This window comes from Daucus carota, chromosome 8, assembly GCF_001625215.2.
Source record: "Daucus carota subsp. sativus chromosome 8, DH1 v3.0, whole genome shotgun sequence".
Classification (NCBI taxonomy): domain Eukaryota; kingdom Viridiplantae; phylum Streptophyta; class Magnoliopsida; order Apiales; family Apiaceae; genus Daucus; species Daucus carota.
In genome coordinates, this window is record NC_030388.2 from 11,244,711 (window position 1) to 11,272,139 (window position 27,429).

Here is a 27,429-nt window from a genome sequence, read left to right on the forward strand (position 1 = left end):
TTGATTGTATCTTTCTGGGCTATCTTGAGACCACTACAGCTATGAGATTTTTAGTAATAAAATCTGACATAGATGGTATAGTGGCTAACACGATAGTTGAATTTCGTGATGCTACATTCTTTGAGGATGTCTACCCTATGAAGACTGGTATACCTCAAGAGACCTATGATAAGGATCCCACTCACACATCAAGTTCTATTCCCGATCATGTGGAAAAGATGACAAATGTGGGGGCGGAACCTGGTAGTAGCTCTACTCCTAATGAAGTAGAGGAACCAATGAGAAGTAAGCGTGCAAAGGTAGTTAAGGATTTTGGAAGTGATTTTATCACTTACAATGTCGAGGACGAACCTTTAACTTTCCGACAGGCTATGGACTCTTCGGAGTCTAGGCATTGGAAGGGTGCTGTAAAGAGTGAAATTGACTCTATTGTTTCTAATGGAACATGGGAGTTGGTTGATCTCCCTCCTGGGTGCTCTACTATTGGGTGCAAGTGGGTCTTCAAGAGGAAGTTAAACCCTGACGGGTCAATAGATAAGTACAAAGCTAGACTGGTGGCAAAGGGTTTTAAGCAAAAAGAAGGAATTGATTACTTTGACACATACTCTCCAGGGTTCGGTCCATGGTCTTATCATCCATCAGATGGATGTAAAGACGACTTTTCTTCATGGTGAACTTGAAGAAGAGATTTATATGGATCAGCCTGAGGGATTTGTTGCATCTGGCAATGAAAGGAAAGTATGTAAGTTAATCAAGTCCATCTATGGCTTGAAACAAGCTCTCAGGGATTGGCATAAAAAGTTTGATGATACTGTATTGCCATTCAGTTATGTAGTTAATGAAAATGATAATTGTGTCTACACCAAAGTTAAAGGTAGTGAGTATGTCATTTTATGCCTATATGTGGATGACATCTTATTGTTTGGAACCAATATTGAGATGATTAACGAGACAAAAGCATTCTTAAAAAGGCACTTTGAAATGAAGGATATGGGGGAGGCTAGTGTGATTCTTGGAATCAAACTGATTCAGTCAACTGAAGGAATAACCTTGACTCTATCTCATTATATAGAGAAATCTATACTAGAGAAATATGGTTATTCACAGTGTAGAATCGCTAGTACACCCTATGATCCTAAAGTTGCCCTTGTCAAGAATACTTCTGGAGTTCCTGTGTCTCAGTTAAGGTATTCTCAGATTATTGGGAGCTTGCAGTATCTTGCTAACTGTACTAGACCAGATATCTCATATTCTGTGTCTAAGTTGGCTAGATATACAAGCTGTCCAAACAGAACTCATTGGGATGCTCTTGATAGAGTACTTAGATATCTGAAAGGCACAATGTACCTTAGTTTACACTATAGGAGATTTCCTGGTGTACTTGAAGGGTACAGTGATGCAAGTTGGATAGCTAAGAAGTCTGGTTCCAATGGAGTGACTGGATATGTGTTCACCCTTGCGGGTGGAGCAGTATCCTGGAAGTCGACCAGACAGACTATTGTGACTCGGTCGACATTTGAGGCTGAGTTGTGTGCACTTGATGCCACTGGGACGGAGGCTGAATGGCTACATGGGCTTATGTCCACGTTACCTGTAGTAAGCAGACCGCTTCCTGCGATTGCTATTCATTGTGATAGTCGAACAACTATTGACAAGATTAGCAATAAAAAGCATAATGCTAAAACAAAGAGACACATCCAAGTTAGACTTAAGTCTATAAGGGGGTTAGTGTCTGACAGGATTATAGCTATAGAGTTCATAGGAACTCAGAATAATATAGCTGATCCTTTGACTAAAGGACTGGAACCTGCAGTAGTCCTTAAGTCAAGGTTGGGGACGAGACTGTCAACCCATCATAATTCATCAACAGTGGGAACCCAATACACATGAGAGGAGATCCCTCGAAGTGTATTCAATGTGGTAATAACAAGCTGTAAGGGTGAATTGGTAGTACCTTTGCTACATAGCTGATACTCATGTATCTGAGTCTATCCCCTGTAAACCTAGAAGGTACTGTGACTGCTAAGATAGTAAGAGTGTTACAACTCTGAATGGGATCAAGTCGTTAGACGAGATATTAGCAGTATATCTCTGGAGATGCCCAGCTAAGCGAATGTAATTGTGTGGTCGCAATTAGAGGAAAGGGTTATTCCTTGAAGCATTCGACGAACAGGATCGAGACATGACCATTAATGTCTCAAAGCCGTAGATTGGCTCCATAGCCGTTGATTTGTCGTTGTCTATGGAAAGTGGTTACACCCAACGGATTAAGATTCAAGGTGCAATATTCCATCTGAATCCGGTAGCCATTGAAGTAGAGAACTTAGGAGGGTTCAAACCCGGAAGGGTACCGACTCTGAAAAACAAGTCATGATGAGAAACCTGAAACGCATTTCTGTATGGATTTGTGGGGGATTGTTAGAAAATGGAGTTATTAAGTTCATAATTTTATTATGTTCTTGTTGTTAATTCCATAATCTAATGATTGGAAGTTGTTTCTAGATATCGGGACTTAAACTTTCATGTATGGGTTTAAGAATTTTCTTAATGAAATCCATAAGAGAAATGAAGTTGAAGTTAGTAGCTTGAAAGAGCTTGTTTTGAGAATGTATTGTTTGTCCCACATAGAAAGAAATAAAGGAGGTGTTGGCTTTATATAGTATAACACACATGGGTAGTGCATAACTACTAAGGTGTGCTATGGTGCATGGTGTTCTCACGAGCCCGCGCGCCGCCGCCGCCGCCCCGCCCCGCCACGCCTCGCCTCGCCTCGGCTCGGCTCGACACAAGTCGGGTCGGGTCGGGTCGAAGGGCGATTTGGGCGAATGTCTCGGCGTCTCGCGTACGCGAGGCGACCTGGGCGGGGAATTTTATTTCGGTTTTGATTTAATTTAATTAAATTATTTAATCAGTTGGGCTGGGTTAGTGCCTCTGTTGGGCTCTCTTGGACTGGGTTCGATTCATATGGGTCGAGTCAAAGCCAAGTCAGATATACTGAATCTGGACATGTAACTGATATAAATTAATTATATATATATCAAAACGGCTGGTTCAATGTGGGTTTTAATGTATAAAAACCGTTATTATTTTATTTAAATACAAATCATACGTTTTTGATTTATTTAATTAATTGGACGGTTTTTATTCGATATTAAATGGAGGTGTATCAGTTACACTTAGCCTCTCCTATAAATAGAGGCCTAAGCAGCTGATTGTATACACACTACACCTTACATTCTCTTCTTCACTTACCTCTCTGCTCTTTCTCCCTCTCTCATACACAAGTCAGTTCGTGGTTTCCCGGCGAGTGAGGAGTCAGTCGTTGTTGAGCTTTGGAGGTGCTGCTTAACCAAAGTTCTGAGCTGTTTTATCCTGGAGGAGGTGTTGCAAGCATCCCCAGTGCAGCAGGTGGGGGCAATAATCTCTTCAAGAGCAGTCAGGTCTTCGTATAAGGCCTGACGACTCAGCTGTTCTTGTGATTTTCTTGTTATACATGTTGTTGGCTCAAGCTATGGCTACTGGTACAACTTCTTTCCTTTCTCCATTCTTACAGTCACTGATATGCATGTGTTTTACCTTCACGTTTTGTTTCAACTTGCTTGGCCTTGGCTTGTTTAATATGATATATAACTGCCTCTATGTTGCTATAATAATCAGTATTTCCAACATCTATAGCTTATCAATGAATATGAAGAATAGAGTGGCAAATATGAGTACTCAAGGTAATAGAATTCGCACAATAAAATGATGGCCAACAAATGAAAAATAAAGAAGTATCCAAGTTCTCTATTAATCGATGAAGAGAATGCAAATCAGAGGGTGCTAGAATGACTAATAAATAGATAAGTTTAACAACATGTATCTGTTAATAACAACTAACTATTGAACAAACAAGACTACGTAATTTTGTGAGGTCACAAGACAACTTAGAAGTCGATACAAAGTAATTCGAATTGAGTCTTTCATTAAAAATTGAAATATGCCGATTTGGAAGAATTGTTTTTTGGAAGATTCACTCAATAGAATGTCAAAGGAATATCCTTCCTTAGATGAAATAACATAAGAAATTGGCATGTTAGCAGTCCTTACTAGTTTTAGAAAAGTGAATATTTGTTTTCTACTATATGTTGTAATTAAACACCTGTATATATAACCAAGTGTGGAGCAGTTTAGTTTTCTTTTAAGAGAAACAAATAAGTTCGGTTAGAATTGTTAGGCATTATTAAACAAACTACACTGAAATTAAAATAGTAGTTCGAAGCTTTTCATCGTAGATTATTTTCTAGTAATATATAGATCCCTCAGGTGGCACAACAAATCATATGAAAATTTAAAAATCTTGCTTCTTGAATATCAGTTTAGTTTTAGTTTAGTTTGTTAACTTGTTTATTGTTTTTCAATTTTAAATTTTTTTTTACGAAATTCTAAAAAAATAAAATGAAAGTGTATAAGTATTCAACCACCCATCTTTATTACATGTTACTTATTTCATTATCTTTTTACCTTGAAAATCAATTATGATTCAAATAAGAGAAAAAGCTCATTATATCGTATTTTAATAACTCCGTTGTCCAAATTATCTTTTGTCGGGTTGGGGAGCCTATTTACCCACTCCCACACGCACAATACAAATGTGTATACGGGTAATACACGTAACCCCAAACTATGAAACACTTGAACAAGTCCTTTTGCTTTAATGGTGGAATCATTTCTATGCATATTCATAAATCTGTGAACTGCACCATTACACTTCCTCTTACTACACTTCTCATGACCATACTCTTTCTCAATTCAAAACATCAACGCATTGTTCATATTTCGAAATATCAATGCATACACATACAGATCCAACCCAATGACTTTTTCATTCCCAACACCGGTGGCAAAATCACCTTCACCAATCATGAAGTCTTAATCACCTCTTTCTTTATTCAATAACACTAAATCAATTAGAACCTCAAATCAATAATTTCTTTTCAAGAGGAATTTTGGGTAATCTTCCCATCTATACATGAGTGGAGAATTTTCAGTTAATATTTGTTATGTGCATCTTTATTGGGACTCGCGCTGAGGATGCCTATGCAGGGGTTTCGCATTCTCTGAATGTGTATTCAAGAGTTTCCCATTGTCTGAATGTGTATTCTATATGAATGATCACCAATTGTTCACAACTAAATTCCTTCACATAAAGTTTTATAGAATTCCTTAGATAGTTTTAACAAATACAAAAACATGAAGGTATAATAATTTATCATAAATCACATCATCAATTTTGCAGTGATTTCAAGTCCTCAAAATCTGTTATAGTTTTGTTAAGGGCATGCACGATCATTTTTTTAATCTGTTGAAAGGAAACATATTGAGAAAAATCAGTGATAATAAAACAACAACAACAACAATAATAATAGCAACAATAAAAACATGACAAATTCAAATCATTTTTTTAATGTACAAAAAAATAGTCTTAACATAAAGTTTTATAGAATTTCTCAAATAATTTTAACAAATACAAAAACATGAAGGTACAATTATTTATCGTAAATCACATCATCAATTTTGCAGTGATGCCAAGTCCTCAAAATCTGTTATAACTTTGTTAAGGGCATGGACGATCATTTTTTTAATCTGTTAAAGAGAAACATATTGAGAAAAATCAGTGATAATAAAACAACAACAACAACAACAATAATAATAGCAATAATAAAAATATGACAAATTCAAATCATTTTTTTAATGTACAAAAAAATAGTTTTCACAAAAAGTTTTATAGAATTTCTCAAATAATTTTAACAAATACAAAAACATGAAGGTACAATTATTTATCATAAATCACATCATCAATTTTGCAGTGATGCCAAGTCCTCAAAATCTGTTATAACTTTGTTAAAGGCATGGACAATCATTTTTTTAATCTGTTAAAGAGAAACATATTGAGAAAAATCAGTGATAATAAAACAACAACAACAACAACAATAATAGTAGCAATAATAACCATATTATAAATTCAAATCATTTTTTTAATGTACACGAAAATTGAAAAGAGGTTGTCAGGAAACAGAATGTCACCTCGAGTTTGTCTTCCTTAGCCTTATGGCCCCTTGGTAATTTGCGGAACTCATTGGTTATCCTTAAACATTCATAGACATTTTCCGGAGAAACAAAATCCATAGCAACTTTTGTACATGACTGCACCAGAAAAGACATAATTAGCATAAATAGTAAAAATTGTGTATTATTATAATCGGTAAAAGAAGAGATTGGAAAGCAAGAGAAATCAGAAAAGACCAACCTATTCAAATTATATCCATATAACACACATTTTGACTCAATTAAAATTATGTTACTCTAATATATGATTTTTATTTTTAACGGTATCAAAATGACACTCATTTTGAGCCATCTATGTAGACACTTGATATACAATAGAGATTTAATTGCTTATTAAGCTATTAGATACACCTGAACCATATAACTTCTTACATAATAATGAAAGACATGTCAACATAAAATTTTAAAATTTGGTTTGATTTATATTAAAAATAAAAAACTTATATATTTTTGTTTCATTAATTTAATTAGTTCTTCATTTTTAATAAGTATCTTTTCGTGTAGATTGATCACATTAAATCTTACTGAGATTATACATGCATTATAATAAAAGGTAAAGGCATTCGCCATACTGTCTAGTCATACTAGCTTACGGGACAATGCCTAATTATAAATGTCTTAGTAACTTTTGATATACTCACTTATTTTTTGATGATATATATATATTATTTATAAATATTTAATAAAGATGAAAAATATCAAATTTTGGTGAAAGATATTTGAAATTTATTTATTTAAATAATACAAAAAAATGAAATGACAAGGAAAATTAAATAATAGAGGGCATGAGTAAAAGAGATGGTTAGTGGGAGTTTATAATTTACTCACTAATTTTGATCAAGAGTACAATAACTTTAAAGAGAAAATATATAAAAAGAAAAGGTGTCAAGGAAAGAGAAAGCGCAAATCCAACAGCATAGAAAGAAAAGATAGTCGCATGTCTTGACTTGGAGAGGCTAGTTGTGACTTGGACCTACTCAAATATACTTAAAATATAAGAATAAGATAAACATTTCAGTCTTAACTAAGCACTCAAGTAGGAGATGTTAGTTGTGATTTTGACTATGCTAAACATATTTGAAGTATAATTATAAAATAGTTTTACACTAGAACAAAAAGATAGTAGATATGTTTATCTTAAAACAAAAAGATAATACTATCTATATGTATGGATAAGTGGTCACATAAAAGTTTATAAGAAAAGTACTTAAAGGATAAAAAAATGTATGAATAGCATCGATAAATTGTCAGTGTGTAAGCATAAAGAATGGGTTAATTATCAAACTCATCACTGAAATCAAAAAAAGATATCGACTTCATCACTGATCTCCACGGGGTCTCAAGTGGCTCATTAAACTCGCTTACAGGTATCAAACTCATCACTGTCGTTAACTTTTAAACTAAGGATAACGAAAATATTGACGGAATGATAGATGGGCTGTTGACGTGGCACACTAATAAAAAAGACAGTAGAAAAACAAATGAAAGAAAATAAAAAAAAGGAAAAGTAGAAAATAGAAAGAAAGAAAGTAAACAATTTGAGTAAAAACATATGTCAATACACAGTAGCTACATACACACTACTGCTTCATACCGGAGAAGAGATGAAGCGTCAAGACCATTCCGAGCGAATAACATATAAATCCTAATCCAAATCAAGCCTAATCAACACGAAATCATAACCAGCTATGAAAATAATTATAATCTAATAAAAAACATAAAAGTTAATCTTGGATTTTTAGTAAATTATATCATAAAATTTAGTTCCATATATTTATTTTGATAATTGTATCCTAAAATTAATCTAATAAAAAGATTGCATAATGTGGGAGAAAGGGATAACGCTGTTTATTTATTTCCATATAAACTTCAAACTATGTGGCATGCTACATGTCAAACCCTTCCTATATATATATATAGGCAAGTGCTCAAATGAGAACCCCAACTAATGTGAGATATGAGATCTAATCTCAGCCATTAAAAGTTTAAATATTATTAAATCTTAACCACTCACTTTTTTTCCTCTCACATCACACCCACCTTTCCCGTCTCTCTCACTTTCCATAAACTCCATCTCCAACCTCTCCACCTTGTTCTTCCCCAACCTTCCGGCCACCACTTCCGATCAACCCACCACACCTCGCCGCCGCCTATCTCTCCCCGCAACCCAACTCTCTCCGTTCTCCCTTATGGTGGTTGCCGGAGGTGGTGGTGCTGGTCAGCGATGGTTGAAGGTGATAGGTAGTTGAATTTGAAGATGATGAAATATTAGAATATTAAATGAATCGTGAGAGATGAATACAATGTATTTAAATGAGTGGCTGAGATTAGATCTCATATCTCACCATAAGATTGGTTCTCACCGGAGCATGACTCTCTCTCTCTCTCTCTCTCTCTCTCTCTCTATATATATATATATATATATATATATATATATATATATATAGAGAGAGAGAGAGAGAGAGAGAGAGAGTTGGGCTCAATGGAGACCAAAAATTTTGGAGTCATTAGAGACTACAGGATCTACCGTTAAATAATATGGCAATTAATGGACATGATTAAATATTCTTTGTCCTGCATTTCTTGTCCTGCATTTCTAATTTTGTAATATTAATAATTTACACTATTCTTGTCCTGCATTTCTAGTAATGTATTATTAATATTCTTGTCCTGCATTTCTTGTTTTTAATTTTAATTCAAAACTATGTTTGTAATTTACACTATTCTTGTCCTGCATTTCTATAATGTAATATTAATAATTTGTCCCGCATATTTGTGATACATCTAAGTGTTATTTTGTCTCGCAACAAATTCAATTCGTTGCAGGACAATGACAATGAGTTCAGTGCCAATCATAGCAGTGTCCAACCATATCTTTGTTTTGTATGCAATTATTATTTTTATTTGTTAGGATTTCGGTGATTGAACAACAATATTATGGAATTATTATTTTATGTTATGCAAGATTTAGAAGTACTGCTTGTTGTTCATCGATTTAGAAGTGCAGGACATGATAGGGAGAGAAAACAAACGTGCAGGACAAAATATATGCAGCCGTTGGATGTTTAATGATTGGATGGCCAGGATTAGGTCTCTACAGTCTCCAAATAATCCAGTCTCCATAGAACTTTCTTCTATATGAGTAATATATATATATATATATATATATATATATATATATATATATATATATATAATATTTCTAGTAGTAAATTTAAATTCTTAATAAATTAAAAAAAATACTAATCATACATGAATATTTGACCCCGCCAAATTGGATATAGAGCTAACTAGGGGAGAGCATGGGCCGGTTTGGCTCGGTTTTTGGATAAAACCGGAACTGCAACCATATATATATATATATATATATATATATATATATATATATATATATATCTTTGGTTTTAAAAATTGAAAACCGCAACAGCCGGTTCGGATTCGGTTTCAGTTTATCTCAGTTCGATTATAATCGGTTCGGCTCGGTTAAAAAACCGACAAATATAAAGATAAAAAATTATATAAAAACAAGATAAACTAATACACGCAAATCAGACATAATAATTAGTAAAATGACTCTACAAACGATTATGTTAACAGACATTTAGAAAAAAAATTGCAATTCCATCATACATGTAAAGGCAGCCAGAAGTAATAACATGAAAGTTTTTTGACTGAGTCACTGAGTTACAACTCAATTATATCACCTCCAAACCCACTTCAATAGCATAAAATATGCAGGCTAATCAGTTTCAAGAAATGCCGAGCAAAAACAAAAAGCAGGCTAACCATAGTCTAAATTAATATCTACCTTGTTTTTATATATTATATATATAATATTTATTATTTATTTATTATTTTAAAGACCGGTTCGGTTCGGTTTTTATCAGTTCGGTTGAAAGGTATAACCGGAACCCAACCATTCAGATCGGATCGGTTTTTAATTTTTTTGTTTCGATTTCTAATCAATTTACTCCGGTTTTCTCGGTTTCGGTTCAAGTCAATAATCTCATCCCGACTAAGAAATTGGAAAGCGCATACTTTTATATTTCGACTATTAAGGCCTATAAAATAATATATACTAAAACACATTAAATTGGTTTAATAATGAAATTTAAATTTTAATGTTAAAAAAGTAACATATGATCAAGGAATGTGAGTAATAATATTTAACATTTTTTTAGACAAAATTGATAATTTAATATATTTAAATCAAAGAAAAATATGATTTATTACAAAATAATGTTTTAAAAAGAGTAGATTAATTTTGATGATGAAGAATAACTTTGAAATGTATAATATAGTTATATAATAAACACATTTAAAGTTATCATAATTTTAAAATTTTCAAATTTAAATTATAGTAATATATAGACACGTTTTTAAGTCATCTAAACTAAATATTTTGATTTCAATGTAAAATGATGATTTCAATCATATAATAAACCAACATAAACCTTCAATATATTGATAGGCATAATTTCTCTTTTTTCAGAGGTAACATAATTTTATCTTGATATAATATAAATACAAAAAAAATAATTTAAAGTTGGTCAAAATATAGCACACATGCATATTTCTTCAAGCTATTATTAGAAGCACATTTCATAAATACTTGAAAAAACATGGTTAAGAATTTATAGTTACACTTTATTTATTAATATTTTAAATTTTTCCAGGAGATCAATACTCCTCCGTCCCCTCCAATTCTTTACACTTTCATTTTTAACCGTCTCATTTATTTCTTCACATTACCCATAATGGCAAAGTTGTATTATTAAAAAATTCATTTGACTAGTTTATTATATCTTAATCTCTTTTTTTTTGTTAATTAATCATGCATGTTAATTAAACACATACATTAATTGAAAAAAAAACAATTTACACACTGATCGCCAATATCTCGTCTTTCTCCCTCATCCATTTTTCATGAACCCTAAAATACATATGTTTCGTTTTTTGGTCCATCTGTATCTTTTACCTCCTCAATTAAACTTGTTTAATAGAATCACAACTCCTACAAGACTCGGCCCTTTCCGATATTGTTTCTTCTCCATCTTTGCAAGCCCCAACTGTAGATCTGCGTACATACATAATCGAAGATTATCTGGATAGATATGAAGTGGTTGAACAAACGCTGGAAAAGGTTAGAAAAAACATATTACAACAAAAAACAAGCGAACTAAGAGCGAAGTGATTAAGGTTTGATGACCCAACCGGTTTATTGCAGATTTTTCTTCCCAGATTTTTCAATTGAGATGCCGTATGTCGTCTTTTGCATCATACAAAGAAACATTGAATGTTATGGTGGAATTATAAGAAATGCTAATAGATTTTTCAATTGAGATTCAGTATGACGTAGATGTCTTCGATGCCCGAAAGGATCAATTGCTGACAAGAAATCTTGCTTTTCATGTTAATTTTGGGGATATGGAGACTACACTTTATCTGTTTGAGAAAATGCCTAAATCAGACACTTTTGTTTGGAATGTTTTGATAGGGGGGTTAACTGATAATGGGTTTTTTCGAGAAGCGATTGATTTGTACTATCATATGTGTGTTTTAGTGGGGTTCGAGCTGATAACTTTGCATTTCTGTTTGTTATAAAGGCGTGCGGAGAATTGTGTGATTTAAAGGAAGGGGAAAAGGTGAATTGTGTGGTATTTATTTTTGTAATGCAATTATTTGTATGTATGCAAAGTTTGGTTATATTGATTGTGCTAAAAGGGTGTTTTTAGGAATGGAAAGTAAAAAAGTCGTGGTATATTTACTCAAAAAAAAGTCGTGGTGATGGATGGAGCTCGCTTTTGTGTATCAAGAAAATGCAATCAATTGGAATTCAACATGACAAGTTTACACTAATCAACAGTCTTAAATCTTGTTGATCACTTCTGTGTTCATTGTTAATTAGGAAGGAAATTCTCGGCCAGGTTATCACGGGTACGTTCAGATTGCTGCCTGTAGTATCTGGCTTAGCTGAAGAAGGATGGAAGTAACATGATCAACACCGGCATTACCCTTTCTGAAGAGCAACTTAAATATGCAGAAATGAAAGTAAAGGAAGCAGACTTCAGGTACATGTTATATGGCAAAAGTAGAGCATGTTCATTACATAGCATAATTGTACAAAATATTTTAGGACGCATCAAAAGATTTTTACATCACATTAAAATCATGTTTCATTCATCTATTGGTTCTTGTATAGCTGCATTCGGTGTTGCTGGTTCTTGTATAACTGCATTTTGTGTTCCACTTAGAATGTTCTGCACCAAGACTTTAGAGATAGTAATTTGATTCGTAAGTGGTCCCAAATTCTCAAGCTTTTCCTTCCCAATATGATGGAGTTTGTAAATATTATTCCCACCATTTTTCCGTATCTATGTCATACAATTCATCAAAGATAGCCCATACATATTTTAGTGTTGTATGTGTGACTTGTGCATAAGCCCTTACGAGTGCATCAACTAATTTAAATCCGGACTATTGGGGGGTTGTTTGCCAAAGAAATATGGAACCCATCTAATTCAGCAACTTTGATAAATTTTTGGTCATCATTCTTTATATGTGGCCTTGCATTATCTTGTTGAATGATTATATGTTTGTTGAATAACTTGGCCATTTAGCAGGAATGTTCTGCTTTTTCAAACACTGCTTAATAACCAACTTATTAATACTTTCGATGGGCTTAACTTCCATAACACTCTTAGCTATTTTCTTACTTGATCTCATTGATGGTTCATTAATAGTGAAAAGGGAATTTTCCTATTTTTCCATCAAATACACATAGCCCATCTTCATCTATATCGAGGCATGGCTACTGCACTTATAAACATAACCTTTGTTATGAATCGTTTTGACTTACACGTTCGATGTGGTTCTGGTTCATGTGGTAGGAGGTAATATTTCTGACTTTGCCTTGTCATATATAACCATTTTTCGTCTATGTGAACTATAAGAAACATATCTACGTATGTGGGATTTGTGTTTAGGGTAGACTTCTCAATATGGTTTAACACAAATTCCAACTCTTGCTTCAATATTTGATAGAGTTAAAAATGGTTTGAGTGCACTTGAATAATTTTTCCTCTTTGAACAAGTCTGTGCACAGTGGATTTACTTGAATTTAATTGACATGCCAACATCCTAATATTAGTTCTAAGGTGAAGAGGAATTCATCTTACCTTTTCTAAGTCAAAAGTGTATCTTGTCTTTCCACCCTTGTATTTTCTGTCCACATCGGGAAGGACACCATCTTTGATTGTTTTCAAGACACTTTTTCATATATGAGATATTGTTTTTCTACTAAAACCATAATCAGAGCCCAGTATCTTGATCAATCCACATTTGAGTTAGTTGTTATTATAGTTTAATGATAATATATGTGCAATCTGTTTCTTTTCTGAATTCTTCAATCTTTTATATGCCATCTTGGAAAGATGGATTAATATTTAAATTAGGAAGAGGAGAATCTTGGGAGGTTGGAGTGATATTTAAATCAAGAAAAGGATAATCAAATACCATATCTTATTATCTACAGACCTTTTTGAAGGATGTAAAGTTCACACCTTTCTTAGAGCTTTATATTTTTCTGTATGAAACTAAGTAGCACACGTTTAATATTCTGTTTGTATATATTGTAGCATGGATTTACTTTATACGTTAAAGTAGATTGAGTGGAGGCAAATTTGTAATATAATGTAAATATAGGTGGGTGTTTAGTTTCAGTTGCCCACCCACCTACTACACTAATTACTAAGTAGATTGAGCTTTTTGAAGGATGTAAAGTTCACACCTTTCTTAGAGCTTTATATTTTTCTGTATGAAACTAAGTAGCACACGTTTAATATTCTGTTTGTATATATTGTAGCATGGATTTACTTTATACGTTAAAGTAGATTGAGTGGAGGCAAATTTGTAATATAATGTAAATATAGGTGGGTGTTTAGTTTCAGTTGCCCACCCACCTACTACACTAATTACTGTAACCATTTTGTTTAGTGTAGTCACTTGTCTATTTAAGTGACTTTTTTACTCACTGCATTGTCCTCCTTGCCCATCCCGTTTGATGAGAAATGGGAGGGACGAAGGGAGCATAACTTTAGAGATATTATTAAAATATATATAACTAAGAAATAATTTAGAAACTTCGTTGAAAAAGCAATACATGACATTAGAAATTAGAAACATTCATAAGATAATACATAATACAAAATAATAAAATTTAGAAATTACATCATAACAAACTTAGTCAAACGGTCTCCCTTCCCCTCAACCAATTACCTTTACATTCTTATTCATATCTTAGGTATTGTCAAAAAAAAATTAAAAACCTTGGAACATTAATATCCAAAAATTTAAATACTTAAAGGTATCGAAGATTAATAAAATAAAATGTGTTGACCAGCTCTCACCATCATATTTATGTCTATTATCACTTTGCGACTACTTAGTTGTTGTCTTACCTTAGTTTAGTTTGTGAAAATCTTTGTCATATGAGTGTCGTTAGTGATTCCAGCTTTAATTTGACTACTCAAAATTTAAGTTTGAATATCACTAACACCTTCAAAATTGTTTGATCCGTATGAACATCAAGAATCCTAGTATTCTGATTATAATGTCGTTAGAATCTCAGAAGGACTTAGATCAAAAAACGGAAAAGTTAAGTGACCCAAAAAACAGTATCTTTAATTCAGGGACCTCTAATTTAATTTTCCCAATAATCAATCATCCTTTTACCCACATTCATCACCACGACAGAATGTCTTTATATGTTTCTGAAAGCAATTAATCTCATTCTACCATCGGTCTCTTTATTAGTTGTAAAATATTTTCAAGTCCAACAAAACAAAGAAACTTACCTTATAATCAAAAATTAACAACTGAAGTGAGGATTAACTAAAAAAAGCTATTTAGTCAAAGTAGACTTAGCAGCACGATGGGCATCAAAAAGATTTTAAGTATTAACGCATCTCACCCCCATGAAATTCTTTGTGAAAAGCCCTTGTGGTAACATTAGTATTAATCACTAAAAGTCCTTCATCACATAACGAACTATAAAATGTATGACTTGGGTGTTAGAGTAAAATTAATTTGAAGCAACATAATTTATGTTTTGTTGATATATTGACAATGTTATTCACGTGTATAAGCTCTTTTTGTATAAACTACCTTAAAAATTCTTTGCAAGGATTACATTAAAATGAACACCATGTATATAAATACAAAGGAAGTGGTTATAGTACTTATCGTATCACTGCTAAATAATGTGATTTGGTCTGCATGATAGTTGTCACATGCTCTTATCAACTAAGATAAAAGCTATCTTTCAAGTATTTGACTCACATCCATGGGTGAAACAGTTGGTTCAACTCCTAGTGACCTTTTTTTTCCAATAAATGTAAGACATACTATTTTTATAACAAAACAAATTTCTCTGACTAGGCCACTTTAATAACAAGAAAACAGTATCCTTTTCTCGAATCTTTGGTGTCAAATATATCTATTAAAAGATAGAAAGCTTAAATTCATGTCTTATTATCTCTAATTATACGAATTTTATCAGCATAAACAAGCAAAAGAAAAAACTTCTTCTTCCATATTTCTTTAAATAATGAAAGACACAAACATCATAGATGGTGATGTTTCATTTGTCTCGATGTTAAAGAAATCAATCATACCGAGTATAATTATTTCACACAAAAAATAATATTTTAATATACAAATCATAACAAGCTCCCCCGATCTAACAAACCCAAGTGGGTGTACCACATATATTATCTCACTAAGATTATCATTAGGAAATAATATTTTAATTAATGTACATGGCACTGAAGAAAAATGCATAAGAGCATTTTTAACGTGCCGTTATGATTGTGTAATAGTGTAAGTATCAATGTCTAACTCAATTCTACAATAATGTAAAAATCACTACTAGGTGAATATTGTGACACAAAAGTTGGTTTTAAATAATAATCTTGAGCAAGTTATACCTCAAATGACAATTTTTAACATTTCATATATTACCCTCATGTACCTTAATAAAACAAATTTTTTCCCTACATGTCAAATTTATATCCTATCATAACCCAACAAAATAATTACTTCTGAAAAAGTTAAGAAAATATTTTCTTTTAGACAAAAGAATGTTTTAGTGTAATTTAAGGTGATAAAATGGATTAGAGTTCATTTCGTAACTAGTTCAACTTTTACAGTATAATGTGATTTTGACAGTAATTTGATGTTATGGACTATATGTCTAATAAGTCAAATCCAAGTGACCAAAGACATTTTAATTGGAGAAAAATATATTTAAAATAGTCACCTTCGTATACCTGCGAATCGTTAGGGTCCTAAGATCAGGTTCGGCTGCAAATATACTGCAAATACGGATTTAAACCGCTAAGAAAGGAGAACTAACCCATTTTAAATAATCATGTTGTGAATGGACCGTGTGAATGAATTTGGAAAGAAATGTATTAAATTTGAACAATATATAATATAATTGTTCAAAAATTTCATTCTTGCTTTATTCACTTCCTTACTAGAAGTCACGTCTTCAAACGAATAAGAAATGCTCTATTTTCTCCTACAGCGATTTCTTCTGAAATTTCATCATAACAATTTTGCACTACTCATTTTTCTTTCTCAAAACATCCTTCCTACCTCTAATATTTTTATCTTATTTTTTTTAGAGTTAATTGCATTTCGCACCTCTACACTTGGTCTAAAACACTTTAATATGCAAACTTTTAGAAATTGCATATCAAAACCCTCTTAGACACTTTTAATCAAACACATTCGGTGCATTATTTTCTCTCTCTACCTTTAACATCGGCGAGGAAGGATTACATTCATGTGGGGTGCTTGGCGTAGACTTGATGGTATTTTGCCCAAAGACACTCCTATGGGGTGCTCGGCCTAGACCTAATGGTTCATGCTAAGACATTCTGCGGGGTGCTCGGAATAGACCTGATGAGAACTTGAAATATTCCCTCCCCCTGGCGGGGCTGCCAACTCTGGTGTCCTCGGATGACGCCGGTGCTTGGCGCTGTTAGGGTCGCTGAGGAGTCCTCGGGCTCTTTGGCGTTTGGGAAAAATGTTGGCGTGAATAGGGTCAGACACGTCGACGTTGACCGTGAAGGAGAAGTGATCCATTCGTATGGAGGGGACCCCGGCTCCCCCCTCCCGAAAACAACGTTGGTGTAAAATTGGCCATAGCACCAATGGAGACCGTCCCGGAGTGGCCAAATTCGCGCATAGCGGTTCACGTTGCTTACACTACTGTGGGTTGATTCCTTTTAGACCTTTAGGTTTTGAAGGGTTCAGCCTGATGTATGAGGGTTTCGTGTTGTACGTGGAGCGCATGAGTTGTGATTTGTATTTCCCAGTTGGTTGGATCCCTGTCTCGGCAGCGACAATCGCTTGGTCTTACATGTTCATTAAGTCAGAGAGTTGTGAAAGATGTCCTCAGATGACTACATTAACTCAACATGAAGGTCAACCGCCTTTGACTGGCCATTATAATCCCAAAGATTGTATGTTGTCTATGAAGAAATCCAGATTTGTGATTATCTTAGTGAAGGCTGGGGCTGCTATGAACCTGATTATTGAGGTTTTGGGAGCTCATTTGTGATTATCTTGGTGAAGGCGTTGACACGGCAGTGATATTCTTTGTTTCTCTGTTTATTTTTGGATTCCTGTCTAATGATCCGGAGCGTAATCCTGGCCGTGAAGAATAAAAAGGGAGTTCTCAATTTCCTTGCTTGATTTTTCAATTTTCTTAGTATATTTTATCTATTCCACATGTTTAACTAGGAAACATTCAATAGGATTGGCGAAATTTGTAAGAGAAATCAAATATAAAGTCATCAACAAAAACAGAAAGAGAGGGATTCGAACCCTCGGCGAAGAAGTTCTTCTCTAATTCCAAAAAGTAAAGGCTCTTTGGCAGCTCATATGGAGCCTGGTGACAATTATCGATGGGGAAATGTGTGATACGAAAATGAATAACCCATCTTTTCTGATTAAGAGGAAAAAAACAACTGATCGGGGCTAATACACATTGAATTAGGGCATATATGGGGAAGAAGACCGTTGAAATATGATTTTCCCGTTTTACCCCTAACTTAATTAACGAATGTGGATATTTAACGGAAATGGGTGAAAAGGGTGTATACTGCAGCGCACAAAATAGTAAGAGGATGCAAAATGCAATTTCAAAAAGTTTGTATACTAAAATGTTTTTGGGTCCAAGTAGAGGGGTGCAATATGCAGTTAACTCTATTTTTATTCCATTCCATTCTCACTGAACAAACACGAGATTATTTTTCGGAAGTGCCTCAATTCCTCAAACATAGACATCATTCACCCCAATTTGCCTGAACTGCTTTAACCATCTTATCCAACCACAATTTGTCTTCAACATCTCGAGGCACCAACTTGTCACGTTTTTTTTTTGACTCAAGATTCTTTTTGAGATATAAGACAAGCATCCACCTATTTAATTTATTGCCTCCAGAATATTTCATAAAATTATTTAAAATTATATAAAGTCTATTTTCATTGTTTCACAAAACATTATACTTGTAGAAATTGATCCCTAGATTAAGCTCTTGGTGATTCATATTAATTAAGCTGATTTGATGTGTGTTGAATAGTATCGAAGAGGTTCCCTGCAACACCCTGAAACTCTCATATGAGCTTTCATTCTGACTAACAAAACTTGGTAAAGTTCACCATAAAAAATGGGAAGATAAAAACATCACGCATGGTTGGAAGTCATAGCTACACTGTTTCTTAAAAACTCACAGATCATCTAAAAGCATTTAGAGTCTGATGGGTTCTGATGCCATTTTGTGGGAAAAACAAATCAGAAACTATTATAGTAATATAGGGATTTGAAAACTCGAGATTTGTAGCTGGAGTTTAATATAATTGCTCTTCTAAACTGATTAAACTATTAAACAAGAGAAAAAAGCCTATGTTTCTAGAACTTATTTTCTAAAATCGAGCAACTAAAATATATCAAAAAAATGACATGGTCTGTAACGGTGGCAACAATTAGATGGCAACAACTTTCAATCAAAATACTAAAAAATTCGTGTTTGCTATATATGCCCCAAAGTATTGCTACAACTAAAATAACAATAAATGCAGAACTTCAAAGAAGAGTGAAACACTTGCAGGCAGAGAGGTTAAAAGGATAGTGATTTGTGACCTCTAAAATAATAGAAAAACGGAAAGAAAATAAATGCAAGCATGACCTTAGTAAGACATCAACTAAAATTTAAACTGTAGCTTACATAATTGAATATTACCTTAAGGTTTCGAACTTGGTGTGGGCATCCTGCTGGAATAAACACTGCATCTCCAAGGTTTTGCACAAAAGTCCAGGGTTCTATTCCTGATTAGAATGATATATAACATGCTTAGATAATTGTTGGTATATATAGAAGTGTGTATGACTCTTGAAGAATAAGCTAATTAGGAATCTCTACCATATTCATCCTTTAACTTCCTTTTATGCTCTGAAGTCAAGTAGAAGGATTGGTCATGAATTGGATGATAGACCTGTATAATAAGAGATTTTCCATTGAGAAACATGAAAGTAATATGAAAGTAATATATGTGCTTATATAAATGTTTTACATACAATCATCTCACCTGATCAACAGGACAACAATAAGTATGTCTAAATTCTTTAGAATGCTTTACAAGATACTCTTCTAATATGGGTACATCTACTCTGCGGAAAATGTCCCAAAGGGCCCCTCCAGTTTCAACTGATTGAAGATGAGATGAATGTAGTTCAGAGTGATTCATTTCTTTCGAAAGTTCATTTACATTACCGTCAAATGGATTCTTGCTCTGATTACTCATATCATTTGACCAACATACTGCACTAATTGGAGAAATAACATCTGCATCATTCTTGTGCTGTTCAGTTTCTGGAATCATGCAGTCATGTGTGCTCGTGCTGAAACCACTACTATGGGTAAATATAAAGTTCTCTCGCTGAAGGCGTTCTCGTTCATCTTGAGCTTTGTGAATGTCTTTTAACCTTTCCATAGCATATCTTTTCTCATCACTTAACTCTATATCTGCAGTGTGTGTCAATATATTTACCTGCGCCAGATCAATTGGTAAATACTGTATACTTAATATAGTCTAGTAAAATATGAGGTTTCAGAGTGATATATGTGTTAGGTCACATAGCGAAATTAGTAGATAAGATAAATATACTAATGCTACACAGACAGAACAAGATACATACATAGGGCCCAGTTTGTCCATTTATGTGTGCCAGGTGTCACTTCTATCAAATCGAAGAGCTCGGAGTTGCGCATATTAGTCATGGTAAATTATATGATAATATAACTTCTATTGAGTTAATTAAATATTTTGGCCATTTAAATGGAATGCCAAACACCCCACACCCCACATTGATCTTAATCGCATAAATTTGGACTTATAGGTTGTGTCTGTTTCCAAAGCTTTGATCCTTCATCATGGTATTTATGGCATTGAGGCGCTAGTGGACCCCCGGGTTGCCCTAATAAGGCACTCATCATTGTGTCCATAAGGATCTCGTGGCATTCAGATAAAATTATATGAAATGCAAGTACAAGTTGCCAAAAAATATAACAAAAAGTTTAGTTTTGAATTCAAAATGAAATTTCATACAAGCAAGCTCCTCTAGGTATATCAGAGCTACTTAGAATTAATAAATCTAATAAATCCCTTAATACCAGCAATCAGCCTACAATATTAGTTCATATCAGCCTATGCAAGACATACACCTTAATATCAGAGTTACATGTTATATATATGAATCATATTTACTGCAATAATATACAGTAATCCTGTAGATCTTAGTGATAATAACTGAATTACAAAAGTATCTGTCATGAATACTTGTACAACAACTTGATATGTCAACAGAGTTCTAAAACATATATCAAGATGCATTGGTTTGCAAGATATTGTACATTCTATCTACTTACTACTCTTTGCTCTCAGATTTATATGGCTCCAAATAGGTGAGGTAGAAATCAATGATTGCAATACGTATATGCTATATCACTCGAATCTAATAAAAGAATATTGTGGAGCATGTACTGAAAGCAAACAGTACTAGAATCAGGAAGCATTGGAGGCCCACTCATTGAGTAATGTGTACATGATCTAAATTAAAACTTTAGTCTGAACTCAAATGATCGCAACTGTTTCCATTAAGATGAACTCATATTGCTCATCTAATTCGAATCCACAAACTCTAAATTCAAATAAAATGCAGATTAGACACATCCATGGGCAAAATATCAGTCCTAAGATAATTCTTACCATTGATTTGAAAAATAAGCAGCAAGATGAGATCACAAAAAGAACAAATATAACAATATTGAGCATAATAATTCGAGCTCATACCGCATCTGCCATATCACAATGAAGCTTAGTTACCGAATCCCCTCGCCCAAGCTCTTCGGCAATGCCATATGCAATATAAGTCTTTGGACCCAAATCAGGTTTAAGCAAAGTAGGAGGCAACTTAACAGCAAGATTGAGAAAACCATCTATAGGATTTGTGTATATCTGGAAGGGCAATGCACTAATAAATTCATCACAATGGCGAGGTAGTAGATTCTCAAACTTATCTGATGGCGGCCAGTCTTTTAATTTGAGCATCTCGGGCCAAAAATTTGCATATGTTCTTCCTCTAATATAACCTTCAAAAAACTCGCGAGTATTAATCTCAACCTGTTGAGAAAAACATGAGTTGAAATGTGCTCTATCCCATTGCAAAGAATAAGACGTTAATGGGGTAGATTGGTAGATATGTAAAGATGAAACTGGAAGCATATATTCCAAACTATGAAACTAAATATATTTCAAACACAATACAGAAAAACAATCTTTACGATATCAGCTATCGAGACAGATGCGACCTCAGCTATCGAGACAGATGCCATAAAAAAATGTGACTTCAAAATGCATCAACTATGGACTAAAATACGAGGAGGAGAAGATAACAGAGAAGAATAAAAGCATAATTCACTATAGAAGAGAACAAAAGAGAAGATAAGTGCAAGGTGCATGCATCACATTAATAATTCAGAAAGAACAAAGGAATTTAAATTTGTGATCTGGGTAGAATTTCACCCTGGAAACTCAACTTTTGTGCTATTTACAAGGAATATTCTCTTGTCAGAAATCATATGCAACCAAAATTTTTGCTTAGTGTGTTAGTTTTGACAAAAAAATGTAGCCTAGTTGTCAACATAGTTCTTTCCTTTATTCTGACACTATATTACTAAGTAGTTAAGACACTTATTAGTTGCTTTCCCAGTTTCCCAATTTATTCGTCACCTCAGCCCATACTCCGATTCTCTAAACATCTGTTCTTCTTCTGTATCTTTGTGTTCCAGCCAAAAAATTCTTGAAGGTTTGACATATAAGATATTAGTCTTTTTTACAAAGTGAGCTTACTTACATTACTCTCAAATTCTAGATGGATAGCTTTACAAAGAAGGTTTTTTTTTCTTTTACAAATACAAAGAAGATTGAATGTATTTCACATTTGCTTTCTCCTTTTCCTTTGAATGGAGAGGAAAAAAACTTAAGTCTTCCACTAATATCTTGTCTTTCCTTCAATTTCAAACTTGACTTTAAAAAAATATAATAAAATTCTCTCTAGGTTTAGTATAGATACCTTTTTCTTCTAAAAATTGTTTGCTCATCTGCCTCTTAAGAAAACACATCACTTTGCAAGGCCGGGATAATAAAGGAGGGTAAGTGTAATTATCCTTCAATGAAAATGCAAATATATAAAATAAAATCTAGAAACTGACCTCACAACCAGCAAGACAGTCAATAGCCTTCAATTTAGACATATCTGTATTCACTTCTGAATTCGAATTTTCGCATAATGCACGCCACATAACCATAGGCTCCCAACTCAAGCCAGATGTTTGTTCCAGAACATTACGTACTATGACTGGTTCACCTAAAGCCCAGTGGCTACGGAAGCGCATAATATGTTCTTTCATTTGGATATCTCTCATGGATGGACAGTACAGAAAGTTGTCATTGGTTCCTCGTCTCATAGCTGCTCTACATGAGGGCTCACTACCAGTTTTATCACAAACTGCCTTGCATATATCTGAAACAGTTCCATATTTACTTCGGATCATTTCTGCTCTTCTTTCCAAACTTGATATACAATCTTCTGGTAGGAGCCGCTTGAGCTCTAACAGACAACAACCACATCCTCCTATATCTTTTGGTGGACATCTGATGCTTCCATCTTGTTCAGCAACCCATTTAGTAAGCTTCTCAGTTTGATCCTTTGAAGTATTCACATAACAAGATTCTGATAGGGGGTCACCACCATGGATATAATCAGTGCCTTTATACACATACTGAAAACTCACTTTTCTCTGACCACCCAAAATCTCACCATTTCGTATCTCCCAGCAACAATGAAGGCAAAGCTCATAAGAGCACTTGGGGCAACTACGATGAAAATCAATGATTGAAGTTGCACAAAGGTTACTGTTTTATACACAGGACAGAGAAAATAATTAGCACATGTAATGAGTTAAAATATACATAATTATACAAAGACGATATTAACCTACCAATACACGCGCTCCTCATTGTGACAGTAGGCTTGCTCAGGTTTAACTAAAGAGGCTAGGACACCTACACAAATGAAACAAAATTTGGTGACCATACATATTAATCAGAATCCAACACCAAAGTTTATATATAATACCTCTAGAAACAGACTCCAACGTTATCTCGTTATCTTGATCCTCACAAATATCCTTTACAAATGGTAGAAGTGCATTGATCAAATACTGAAGATGTTGCAACTTCTCGCGATCAGTGTAACATAATTTTGACATCTGAAAATACAAATAGCAAGCCATTGGCTTAAGAGATGAGCATATAACTGGCATTTATTATATATCAGTGTTATTAAACAATAACAAACCTTTATCATGCCACTTGAGTGTAAGCATGTGTTGCAATTGCAGTTTCCACGGCAAAAGGGGCACGCCTCTGCAATCTCTTCTTCAGACAATTGAGGATACCTATTACCCGAAAAAAGAAAAACAAAATAGAAGATCCATGAATATCAGTAGTAAAAATGCATTAAAAACTATTTAAAAACCAAACATTACGAAAGCTTCTAACAAAAGATAACAATAACATTCATAATATACTTGGTAGTGTTGAAACAAATTAAAGTTGGGTAAGTTACCAGTTCTTTATACATTGAATACAATAATATTTCCTTCTGCATCTCTGGCAGGGTATAATAATCCTTCTCACTGGTCTCATGCATTGGTGACAGGATTTCTGCATACAGAAAATAAATCAGTCAAGTATTATTAATTAAAGTGTTATTGCCTTCTATAGAATAATTTTTTCTTTTGCAATTTTACCATTGTAATATTCATTATATTCTTTCCCATGGCATCCCTATCACCTTCAACAATAGATGTTGGAAAACAAGAATCGCGGGAAGAAGATGATAAGTTGCAGAGAGATGATTTTCCAAACTTTACACTTTGCCCTACTGTACTTTTCTCTGGAATTCCTTTTTTCTGGACCACATTTGCATCACCAAATTTTTTCATCTTAATCTCATCAGCATCACTACTTTTAGTCTTAATACTATTTAGACCATCGACTCCTTTTACCTTTATCTTTTTAGTATCGTTGTTAACTTTCTTCAGCTTAACTGACGTGATGATCTCATCATCATCACTTCCTTTCCAATAACCATAATCAAAGCCGCCTTCATATATCTTCTTATTATGTGTATCACGACACTTTTTTGTTATCTTTATATCACACAAACTATCTTGTTCATTCAAATCATGTATTTTAATATCCAAAGAACAACCACTTCCTTCTCTATCTTCTTCATCTTCACAACCACTTGATGATTCCTTTTCCACTATTCTTTTTCCATGAGCCGATAAATCTCTCCTTGCTCGGAAACGTTTGATTTTCCCAATTCTTGTTGCTCCCTTTTCTAGACAGTTGCTACTTTCAGGAAATGATTCCACATTATTTTTTCTCGTCACTTCATTAAATTCTGCAAACGCCAGATTTTTTCTTCCACAAGCAACTGTCGAAAGATTTGTTGGAGAGTTATGTTTTTCAATACTTGTGTATCTGCTCAAACGCTTTTGCTTATCAATTGGCAGTGCCATCTATCAACAACAAAGACAAAAGCTCAACTGAAAATTGTAAAAAAAACATAAGAATGTGCCTTGAATTAAAGAGAAGTTACGATACTTATGAAACGATACTAACGGATAGGTCAAGTAGTGGATGCTTCTAAACACATCAAAGTATATGACCCCAAACTGTAGGTAGACCAATTAGAGTACATGTTTTTCAAAAGGCTAGAAATGATGCAGTTTCGTAGTTCATAACAAAATTATGTAAAGCACAGGTTACATACATGAGGAGGCTTATTTGATTTGGAAAGATACTAAACTTGTTGCTTTTATAGAATACACTGTATAACTGTTAACTGGGGTAAAGCAGGCCAGAAATTTAATTACGCACACTCTTAATGCAATGTTATTAGAATTTGTTAATTAACATAGCAAATACTATTGCTGCTTTGGTATCTCATGTCTCAACCACAGAGAGCACAAGCTACTCGTTGAAATATATAAGAACGATAAGTTTTAAAATTTAATCTGATATAACAGTCTATTAGACAGTCGTAAATTGCATGAGCCTATTATTGCTGGTTATGTTTGATGCAGAGTAGCTGGTTACATAAGCTACACTATGTTGACTAATAGTACCCCAAATAAGCAGTTTGTAATTGACAGTGACTCGTGCTCATGCCAATTCCTCTCATTTAAACCGAAAAGTAAGTACTAAGTAGCTAATGGAGAAAATGAAACTCGAATAGTGTTACAATCTAAACTGCAGGTACAGTGAATTATGTTCTGCCCAACCTAGGCTGATAATTGCCGAATACTGAATATGATATCAACTACATCTTCTTATTCTTCATCGCTAAATTTATATTCATATCGACGACAAAGTATAAACAAAATTAGCATAAAAATTGAAAAACACAAAGTCGAAATCAAGCGAGTCAAGTCGGTTGTCAACCTTGAATTCTCCGAAGCTCCTCGAGATAAATACACACATTTCATGATATCGATAGACTCAGCGGCAAACACACACATTCATATCTATGTGAGTGTTTCATTAATACGAGTAAAAAGTATTTAACCTCATCTAACAGAATCATTCACAAAATTAATCACACACGCAACGGAAAAGGAAGAGAAATGAGATATGCATGATGAAATAATAGAGTTACCTGCACAGAAGAAAGCTGTTAAATCAGTGGTGATGGTGAATCATACAGAGAGAGGGAGAGTATCATGGAGTATGTGTGTGTGAGAGAATTCAACAGAATACTTCTCAGGAGAATTTCGTAGAAATATATATGAGAGAGAGAGAGAGTATGAAATGGGGTGGGGGTTAGGTGTGGAGCCTACCTTATGAGTATCTAAACAATATAAAAGGGAATAAACCGGAACTAAACGGTGGGCCAGAGGTGGTCCGTTTCTTATTCATTTTATATAATCCAGAAAAATCTGGATATTGTTCTTTTGTTTTTCTGTTTATGGTAATTGAATTGATCGGATATTCAATTTTTCCATTTATTTCTTTTCTTTAGGGTGGATGAAGGGCCTTTCATTTTGAATCTAATATCCCGGTATCTTATATACTCTATGAAACTTTGACATGTTCATGAGTTTTATGAAGGTCATTGTTTTATCGACGGAATTGAGATATATATGTTTCGCAGATAAATTTATTATTCCGTAAAGGATGTTTTGTAAATAGCACTATTTCATTGAAAATATTAGAAGTTATTCATGTTCAACAAGCATAATATACGTCTTGGGCAGTGATAACTCTTTTTCTCGTCGGTGGTCTCAATGCACTGTTTCGGAAACCTCAGGCCAAGACCTAACCTGCAAAACAACGCCGCACGAGGGTGTCCCGTGAAGTGCCTCCGACGTGATAATCAGTGATCAGAATGTGCTTGACAAGTTAGGGAAATCAGAGATTTTTCACTCTAAATATATGGTGCGATATGCTTATGTGGAGAGAGTTTGTGAGAGAATTTGCACTTACCTTCTACTTTGGCTGGGGAGCTCTTTATATAGGCCATTGCCCGCAACTGCACCTACAGTGGTGGGCGCGGGTCCATACCTGCTCCCACAGCATGGTTGTCTGTTTTGGTATAACTACTGTCCTTTCTTCTGT

General features: G+C 33.9%; 1 protein-coding gene across 5 annotated transcripts; it reads right to left on the minus strand.

Moving 5' to 3' along the window:
• Positions 1-5,518: 5,518 nt before the first annotated feature.
• On the minus strand, positions 5,519-26,638 carry LOC108198168 (lysine-specific demethylase JMJ29). 5 transcript variants are annotated; one of them, XM_064082525.1, is made up of 13 exons: positions 26,471-26,638; positions 24,555-25,331; positions 24,371-24,468; positions 24,101-24,200; positions 23,879-24,011; positions 23,742-23,805; positions 22,953-23,655; positions 21,532-21,861; positions 19,768-20,229; positions 19,602-19,674; positions 19,422-19,507; positions 6,067-6,186; positions 5,519-5,625 (listed from the first exon to the last, which is right to left on the minus strand). In XM_064082525.1, exons 2-13 carry the CDS (start codon positions 25,329-25,331, stop codon positions 5,551-5,553), a joined length of 3,021 nt encoding a protein of 1,006 aa, XP_063938595.1. In that variant the 5' UTR covers positions 26,471-26,638; the 3' UTR covers positions 5,519-5,550. The 5 variants fall into 5 exon arrangements, with proteins under 5 accessions (XP_063938595.1, XP_063938597.1, XP_063938596.1 ...); XM_064082527.1 differs by having other exon boundaries at positions 24,555-25,358; XM_064082526.1 differs by lacking the exon at positions 5,519-5,625 and adding an exon at positions 5,811-5,912.
• Between the last annotated feature and the right edge of the window lie 791 nt (positions 26,639-27,429).